Source organism: Diadema setosum, chromosome 10, assembly GCF_964275005.1.
Source record: "Diadema setosum chromosome 10, eeDiaSeto1, whole genome shotgun sequence".
Taxonomy (NCBI): Eukaryota; Metazoa; Echinodermata; class Echinoidea; order Diadematoida; family Diadematidae; genus Diadema; species Diadema setosum.
The window spans coordinates 9,015,987-9,025,914 of record NC_092694.1 but is presented as its reverse complement, the minus strand read 5'-3'; the positions used below and the strand labels follow the sequence as shown (position 1 = coordinate 9,025,914).

Sequence of the window (9,928 nt, the reverse complement as noted above, 5' to 3'; positions counted from 1 at the left end):
ATGTGGCAAAGCGCTGGGGAAGGGGAAGCAAAGCTAAAATTCCACTCACCCGACAACCTCCAACCGGAAACTAGACTGACTACTTTGATTCTTTTTTTCTGCAAGTATCTGTCATCATTGGTTGTTATTGGAAGTGCGACAGAAACAAGAAGTAGAAGAAGCAGATAAAAAAAAAAGATAAATAAAAATCATAAAAAAAAAAAAATGTTGGCATTCTGCGTGGAGACAAATAAAATTAACAAAACTGCACATATTACATCACTGCAATGATCCTTTAACTGCATATATATATTTTCAGCTTTGGTGGAAGAAAAACACTTTGTAGCTTTCCAATTAAATGTACTGCACAATGCTCTTGTTGATTCTATCATGTCATAGAGACTGATTTCAAAAGAAAAAAAAAAGATAAAAAAGACAAACATATTATTTGACTTCTGATAAATACATTCCATTTGTCTTCACTTATTTCTGTACATTAAAAAAAGATTTACTGGGCACTTCCGACATGCTTTCCGGAACCTGAGGAGTTTTTCTCGACGTACTCTTGATCGCTGTCCATTTTGATTTCTTTTTCCCCTCTCCCCCGCAAACCATCTGATGAACTATTTACACTGGACACTATTCAGAAGGAAGGAATGGACTGTGAACAGTAAGTAAAGGACATGTCAACCACAAATGAGACAGCATCACTGCGAGGTCCACGACTCTCACGGTGCTTTATGAGACAAGCAGCACTTTCCGGATTCCGTTGGGCGTGTCCTGGTCATTGAGGTGCTTGGAGTTATACCTGCAAATGGGCAAAAGGAGGAGAAGGAGGAGGTGGAGCAGAGGAGCAGAGGTTAAAGGTGGAAGTCTATGTTTGTATGATTCCGCATCTAAAGTGGAAGTCCAGACGATTTTCATGATTTCACATCATGTAGCACGTATATCGACAGCTCCATGCATAGATTTGCGGAACTTATTGTGGTCTTTGACCAGAGAGACCAACACTTTGCAAAACCCCAACAAATTACACTGAACAAAAATGGTGACATAGGAGGCTCACATATTTCAGAAATGTAGCAATGCATTTCCATTACCATACCACTTGCTTAAAGGGATCGTATAGTTTTGGTTTCAGACCTAATTTCAGGTTTCTAACATTTTTTGGTGAGATAATGAGAAACCTCTTTTGAAATATGAAAGAGCATGTAATTCTATGAGGAATTCAACATTTATTTCATGAAATTCTATGAGGAATTCAACATTTATTTCATGAAAATTGGTTTCAAGATGGCTGAGATATCCAAAAAAGAGCGATTCTAATAAAGTGTGGGACCCACACTTTATTACAATCGCTTTGTTTTACTTTGTTTTGGATGTTTCAGTCATTCCAAACCCGATTTTCATCAAATAAACTTTGAATTCCTCTTAAAATGGTATGCTCTGTACTATACCATAAGTGTTTTCTTGGTATCTCGCAAAAAGTTAAAAGCCCAATTCTCATCTCTACCAATACTGTACCATCCCTTTAACAAGTTCACCCGTGTACAATTAATGCATGCTTTCTTCTTCTGTTCTGCTTCATTGAGCCCCCAATCATGCTTTTTTAAGATGAAGCTGATATGTTGTCATCCTTGTTCACTGTGATTTTTTTAATAATTATTTTGAAAACATTCTTATTTTTCATCCCAATCACTATAAATTCTGAAACTCTCTACCCAGTACAACCAATTCAAAGTTGTGCAAATGCAAAAGTCTGGAAATCATTGAGAGGTCTCCTTTAAGATATGAACGCACAACAAAAACAATGGCTGAATGATGCTACCTATCAAAAGAGATTGCGAACCCAGGCATCTCGTAACCCATTGAGGACGGTTTGATTTTGCTACAACACGCATTTCCCATAGACGCTTGCCCGAGTATACTCAGGACTCGTCCTCAACGAGTTAGAGAAGAAATCCACTCCAAAATTTTATCAATTTCATGCGAAAGAAAAAAAAAACCTTTCCTGCGGAACAGTGCAAAAATTATCAAAATTGGATAAGAAATTATACTCATGATTTTTTTTTTTTCAGGGCGGCAATTCACAAAAGTGTTGTGCTGCTTAACCCATTGAGGACGGTTTGACTTTGCTACAACATACATTTCCCATAGACGCTTGCCCGAGTATACTCGGGACTCGTCCTCAACGGGTTAAAAGGTGATCAGCTGTAAATTCGCGAAAAAATTCATGCTGTAAAATGTTTCTGGTTTTCCAGAATTGTTTTCCCCCTGAGAGATGACTCACCTCAGTGCGTTGAGAAGATGCTCAACCTCAGAGGGCTCCTGGTCCTTCAGTACTTTTACACAGCTTTTCACCTGTTACAATGGGTGACAACAGACAGAAGTCAGAATGCCATTTGACATGATTATACACCAGTTAAAAAAATTACAGCCATCCGATTGGTAGATTACTAATCACGTGACATGCAGTTTCTGTAAAAGTACCATTGCACACTGTTGCTGTTTAACCAGGCAATTTTTCTTGAGCAAAAAGGGATATTGCCTGGCTGACAACACAAATTTCCATGGACTCCTATGTTAGGATCAAGATCAACTCGTAGTTTTAGCACCATTGCATGCCTCTGATGTCACAATATACAATCATGTATCTTAGCCACATGCACTCATACCTTAACTTATTTCTTCATTTTTTTTTTCTTTCTTTGACTTTCTGTGCAATAGCTCAACAACGAGAGGCCCTATCACTCCCATATTTTGCAAATGTTTAGTAAAAGTCATACCCCAATATGCCCTAATTGCACACTTTCTTTGTTTTTTCTTTTGTATCGACTGAATGTTTTCGAATATTATTGTCATTTGTTTGGGGTTTTTTTTTTTGTCTTCTTTTTTTTTGGGGGGGGGGGGGTTGAAGGAGGCACCTCCTGCTTTGCAAGAAATTAAGTGGGGTGGTTTGCATGGATGACTTGTGACTCTCCAACACACAAGACCTCACTTCTATTCCCTATCCAAGGGCAGAAATCTTTTGCCTAGTTACAATGTTGAATGGGGACAGCATTAAAAAGAAACAGAATACCTAAGTTGGCTATTCAAAACTGGGACTCAAACGCAGGACTTCTTGATCATAAGGCAAAAACACTGACACCAGAGAGTGCCCATCATTCCACACTGTAAAAGTAGATTTTTTCGTGCGAGTATTTTTTGCACGAGATGAATTTCACATTTTTAATTACACAGTATCAAGACATTAATTTGAAGTACATTTACTGAGCAAAAATATATGCGTACTTTAGCACTAGTTTCCGGTCATGAAAAATATCCACACTGGCAAAAATTCCACACCATGTAAAATTTCCACTTTCAGGGCCTACAGTATTTTAAAAGTGATTTGAGACCACACAAAACACTTCTCGGAACACTACAAACAGACATACACATGCACGAGGAAAACGGCTTACATTGATGGGGGCGCTCTTGTCGAACGCGCCGACTGGATGTACATGGTCGTAGAGGATGATGAGGGCGACCATGACGCGCAGACAGAAGAGGACGGTGTCCCTCTCTTGGAAGCGGGCCACGTAGTCCCTGCGAAAGAGAAAAAACAAATTACACTTTCGCACATCATGGCTCATTCACTGATGTATCATTCTGGAACATGAATGCATAAGTCTGGAATGACTTCATCCCCCTAAAGTCTGAAATCAAAATTTAATGTCTTCATAATAATATGAATAATAACACTTACTCTCAATGGCATCACTTACGATTAGCAGATGAAACAAAACTGCTTTAGTGCTTCAAAATAGTTCTAATATATGAGTTACGGATAGAAACGACCAATGTAAAAATGTTAATAAGTATTCTCAATGTCACACGTAAGTATTGTTAACTATACAAAGTGTGAACACTAGTTATAATTAAATTGTTTATAGAATAAAACATCTTCAGTCATGGTTTATTGAAAAAAATAGGGATATCTCCTTATATTTTGGGCTTTATTGCAAAATTGTTGTATGATAGGATGTTTTGTGATACAACTGACTTTATGCATCAAATGTGATCCTCGAACATTTTTAAATCACTGCTCCCAGTGGTAAACGATACCTTTAAATACTAATACATTTCTCACATTAAGCACATAAGGAATTCTTGCATGCAAGATTTATATGCATTTCAAAATTGTTTGTACCGATCTGCACTTGAAAAAATTGTATCTAATCATTATTGATAGCACCCACAAGTTTATCAATGGTCAACACTAAAAGAAGACTATTTACACTGCTGTCTCATAATATCTGAGGTAGGCATTGTGAAAAAAAAAAGAAAAGAAAAACAGTGGGCAAGCATTATAATACTAGAAAGCTCAGAGTCTGAAAACTTCAATGAATCGATCACTGATTATATGAAATCAATGTGTTAAAGCATCTTTTATTGGGCCATCTTGGTTTCTTCTGAGTCATCACAAACAGAGGATCTGAGATCTACTCACGGATTATCAATCATAACCCTGCAGATCTGGGCCATGGTACTGAGAACATCTGTGGTCTTCTCACACCACACTTCCTTGTTCTGCAAGACAAAAAGAATAAAGAAAAAAGTAAGCAAATACTCAAGAACCAAGAGCAATGAAGGAGGAAACAAAAACAACAAGGAAAAGTAGAAATTACGCGGTGCGTAATATATGTCCCCGCCGTAAGTAGCATTTAGTAGCAAAATGTACAATATAGGTAAAAAGATCAAGGTCAAAGGTCAAAGAAGTCAAAGGTCAAAATTCTATGTAGAAGTTTTGAAGCCCTCACCTAGTGCCATCACATAAAGCAAACGGAATCGAAATCGGGTTAGAAATGGCGAAGGAGTAGCATTTTGTAGGCAATGTACAATATAGGTCAAAAATCAAGGTCAAAGGTCAAAGAAGTCAAAGGTCAAAATTCTGTGTAGAAGTTTTGAAGCCCTCACCTAGTGCCATCATATAAAGCAAACGGAATCAAAATCGGGTTAGAAATGGCGAAGGAGTAGCATTTTGAAGCAAAATGTACAATATAGGTCAAAGGTCAAGGTCACAACTGAAATTCTGTATAGAAGTTTCAAAGCTCCCCATGTAGTGCTATCATATAAAGCAAACAGAATCAAAATCGGGTTAGAAATGGCGAAGGAGTAGCATTTTGAACATTTTGATCACACACGGACGCACGGACGGACAGACGGACAGATGGACACACGGACACACAGACACACACACGTACGGAGCCCGTTTCATAGTCCCCTGCTCGAACTCGTTCGGCGGGGACAACAACAGGTTTTGGATTATATGACAAACTCCTGCATGGAGAATAATGATGAAAGACAAACTTTCTTTTCCAACCTCAGTTCGTGGTAATCTTACACAACTCATTTTAAATAATGTGAGCATAAAACAAAACTCACCCTGGGCCCCGGTGCATAAAACAAAGGAAGACAAACTTTCTTTTTCAACCTTAGTTCATCATACTCTTATACAATTCATTTTAATTAATGTTTATAGCATACTGCAAACACCAAGAAAACTCACCCAGTGCCCTGGTGCATCAAATGAAGCAATCAAACACTGTAAGTCAAAAACCTGACTGTAAGTCAGGTATCAGCCAATCAAAATTGAGTATTCACAGACCAATGTTTGATTTTCTGATCACAACTTTTCTGTAACAGGGTCCATGACACTAACTTGAATGAACATCTACAATGACCATATGAATCAGAGAAATAATGATGATAAAAGAAAGTATTTTACAAGAAACTTAATTTTTTTCCTACCTCACTTTGGATTACTTTTCTAAAAATCATTCTTTAAAAAATATCTTTGAGTACAATCTAAATCTGTATCAGGGCAATTAGCCCCCAAGGTCAATTACCCCCCAGCTGAAATACTGGTTTATAGTGATAATGTTTAGAGTAAAGATTTGGGTTAGGGTTAGGTTTAGGGTTCGGATTAGGTTCATGATTAGGATTAGGGTTAGGGTCAGGGAGAGGGTCTGGGGTAATTGTCCAGGAGGTATTTGCCCTAGAACCTCTAAATCACCACAACCACCGTCACACCACAACCACAGCGACCACTACTAATCCTCACCCTGGACACAAACTTGATTGAGGAGTCTACAATGGTCTTGAGCATGGGCGTGGCATGGGCGTAGAAGAGGGACATCTTATTGGCCATCTCATTGTTGACCGCAACCCAGTTGGGATCAGGCTGAGAACATGAAGACAGAGAGGTAAAAAGATATGACGAGTCAATCGCAAAACAAGTTAACTCCTTTCTTGTTGATGTGAAATATTTGCATGCATGTGGACCTCTTTCTTGTTGCACTTCTGATCTATTCAGAAAATGAACATTCCACCATTCTGTGTGTTCGCTTTTGCTCTATTCACTTATCAATTCTCCTTAACAAAGGCTTGGCATTTTGCCTTAGGAATTGAAATGAAATTAATTTACCAAATAACCTCATCAACAAACGTGGCATAAATTGTAAAATAGTCAAACATAAAATGACACTACAGTTGGTAAATAAGAACCACCAATAGGCCAGTAGGCTAGTCGAGGCAAGCCCTTTCACAATACAAATTAAAGTATGAATTTCATTATTTATATTTTTGGAGCGAATTTATAATACCTTACAGACAAGTACTGTTTCAATATACATGTGTAAACGTATTTACAGGTTTTTATTGGAAATCATTCAGTTGTGTTTTGCTGAGAGATATTTTTGCAATGATTGAAAGGCAACAGGATTGCAGCAAAAGGTCAATCATCTCCAGTCCATACACTTGACCATACCTGATTGGCCATCTTTACTCTGCTTAATGTTCTCCTGTAGTAACTGAAGTCATTCTGTATTGATGGATTTGTCATCTGCAGTTGAAGAGGTGGTGGAACAAAACAAGACAGTCAGAATATTTTAGAGCCCTGGACATGTAGTGCAAGGAAAGTGCCTCATAAAGAGTTCTGTGATTATTGCTAACTCTGCAATTACATGATTGCACCCCCCTCCCCAATTTTTTTTTTTTTTTTTTGCTTTTAATTCATTTATTTGTTCCATTTCCAACAGAAACACATAAATATTGAACAGAATTTGAATACATAAATTACATCACAATCAACAATAATAAATAAGTTTACAGAATATTTGAAGTAAATGGAAATGCTAGAAATGGGGAGGAATGCTAATATTAAAGCAGTGCTTGTAGGGTGCATTCCCCCACACGTAATACAGCAAATTATGCAGAGGAGGTGGGGGAAAAACTAAGCAGCTGAGTGTATCAAAAAATTGTTGGTGCAATATCTGTACTTATTGCAACACAAAATGATTGTAAGCCTTTTAATGATGTAGCCCCATGAAATGTTTTCAGCCATCAGTGCTTTGATGAAAAGAAAACAAAAATGGAATTTATGTATATTTGCATGTTTTGGCATTCCTGTAAACTTGTGGGCACTTCATACATACACTATACTAGGTAGCAATGATGACGTCATGCAATTGCAAAAGATCCTAACTGTGGAAGGCAGGCATACCTTAAGGTCAAATACTGGAGTTAATGAATATTCCAAATGTCAGCCTTCAAGGTACATTTTTCCAGGGGTAATGATATGGCCAGCAGGGGCAATGAAAACATACACCTCAAATTAACATGAAATAAACAGAAATCAAACATAATTGTCACAGTTAGTTTTACAGTTTGTATGATTTTTTGTTTATTTTTGTTTATCTTCCCTTTGCAACTGTCTTTCAGAGAAAAAAAAAAGAGGAAAAATCATGCAAAGGAGATTTCTTTATACACCATACCTTGAGCAGGGAGGTGCTGCAGATATGGAGTGGCAACTCTTCGTAATTCATGCAAACACATGTTTGGGTTCAAGGCGTTACAATGGGATGTCTAGCATTCCATTACGCTTTGAAGTCATGCTCGGCACCGCTCTAGTTGCAAGACGAAGTTCGCAGACGTTGAATTACAAGCTTTATTTCACCGCAAAATTTCATATGAAATACTCGAATTGATTAAGAATAGTTTAGGAAAGAATTAAATATTATTAACATGTATTTCTAGTTTCTTCGTAATTCGCAAATCGAAAGGAAATGAAAATCAGGCCCTCTTAAAAACCTAATATTTTCTATAATGCGCACATTTCCGCATGTTAATTTTCTATCTTTTAATAAGGGATATTTTGATCTTTCAAATAAAGTACTCCGTTAAAGCGTGTTCCAGTGTGTTTTTAAACTATTTGCTGTTAAAATTGTGAGTTTTACACTGCATTTTGATTCGCTGCCCCAATTGAAGGTACACAAATTCATTGTTGCCATCACATTGAAAGAGAGAGCGAATTGCAGTAGGAGCAAATATTTCTAGATGTGAGAGTGCTAGTCCCGATTATTGATGCTCTCTTTTGTCAAAGCACATGGGTAACACCTGTAGTTGAACGCATAACTTCTCGGCGGTGCCGCGCATGACTTCAAAGGAGAGCTTTAGTTGCCTCTCTTTCTCTAGCACCTCCCTGCCTTGAGGTCATCAAATTTGAGAGAGAAGAGAAAATAAAAGAAAAAAAAATTGGCAACAGAGATTTCCCTATTCACCATACTTTATGGCCATCAAATTTGAGAGAGGGAAGAAAAAAAAAAGGAACAAAAAAGCCAACAGGTATTTCCTTTCACACCATACCTTGAGGTCATCAAATTTGAGGGTGAAGTGGAGAACCTGGGCAAATTGCTTGGCCAGGGCCTGCTTCTGCTCCAGCTGCTGTACAGGCGACTCGTCCCCTGTGCAGAGGGCGCCTAGCAAGTCCTGGTTGACCTTCTCCAGCTTCAGGGAGAACTCGTAGTACTTCTTCAGCCGCGCCACTAGAGGGCACACCGCACACCACGCCTTCTCTTGCAGGTCGTTGTCCCTGGGACTCGAGATGGCCTGGGAGGGTGACGGGAGGTTGATGATTATTTATATATGTGGTGGATTTATGAGGTCATGCTTGACACACACATCATAATTATATCAAGTCAAGTACATTGTTGTACTGAATATGCTTTCCATGAATAACTACTCAATATAATGGAAGAGGTTCATTTGATTGGTAAATCTTAATTAGAAGCGAATTTCCTTTGTCTAAGTTTGATTTTACTTTCATGAAATTTCAGTCAACACTAGCCTGGTAAAGCCTGCAGAAAACAGTAGGTAAAATCTCACAAAGGTAAAATCAAACTTTGGTTGTGAACCGAGGAAATTTGCAACTAAATATCATTTTTCAATGAATTACTCATGCCCTAACAGTAATATGGGCTTGTCTTGGTAAAGACCTTTCAGAGACTCCTACCACTATTATTATCCTCCCAGCAAATTTCCACACGTCTATTTGTACACAAACGGCTGTTGTGGCCAAGCAGATAACACCACAGATTATCAATCACAACGTTCTACACAGCTGCATTACAATAGTTGATGCCAGTCACTTCATTCTATTGCAATAGAAGATTTCTGAAGTGGTTTGATGTTTTGAGTGGGTTTTAAGTGGGTCTGTCTACGCCAGAAAGACTGATGATCAGCCCTGGATAGGATGTACTTCCTTTTACAGTGCTCCATTTCATCATTTCCTTGTCTTCTACAAATTGTACATTTTACCGCAGTGGTTAAACATCAATATGAGAGTATGAAGCACAACTGAAATATGATGGAAGTGGATGCACATACTGTGAATGTAACCTCATATTTCGGGGAGTCTTTTTTTTTTTCTGTGGACATCCTCACATTTTGCAATATATCCAGTGGCTTCCTTGAATTATCACAGGAAATGAACACAAACAGGCAAGTTGCGTAGTAAAGAATACTGTAACAGTGGATATTTTCGCACAACTAATTTTTTTTTTGCGCTTGGCTGGGTAAGAAGAGTTTTGCATGTTTTTAATTCCACGGAATCAAAACATCAACTACC

At 38.0% G+C, this 9,928-nt stretch overlaps 1 protein-coding gene across 1 annotated transcript in view; it reads right to left on the bottom strand.

Annotated features, from left to right (window-relative positions):
- Window positions 1–286: 286 nt before the first annotated feature.
- The window catches only part of LOC140234029 (CYFIP-related Rac1 interactor B-like), an 83,561-nt gene continuing 73,919 nt past the window's right edge, over window positions 287–9,928 (bottom strand). The window contains exons 5-11 of the mRNA XM_072314110.1: window positions 8,668–8,910; window positions 6,791–6,865; window positions 6,086–6,205; window positions 4,472–4,551; window positions 3,441–3,567; window positions 2,270–2,340; window positions 287–787 (exon numbers count right to left, since the gene is read on the bottom strand). Coding sequence (XP_072170211.1) covers window positions 718–787; window positions 2,270–2,340; window positions 3,441–3,567; window positions 4,472–4,551; window positions 6,086–6,205; window positions 6,791–6,865; window positions 8,668–8,910 — 786 coding nt within the window. The 3' untranslated portion in view covers window positions 287–717. The remainder of the gene's footprint in view (window positions 788–2,269; window positions 2,341–3,440; window positions 3,568–4,471; window positions 4,552–6,085; window positions 6,206–6,790; window positions 6,866–8,667; window positions 8,911–9,928) is intronic.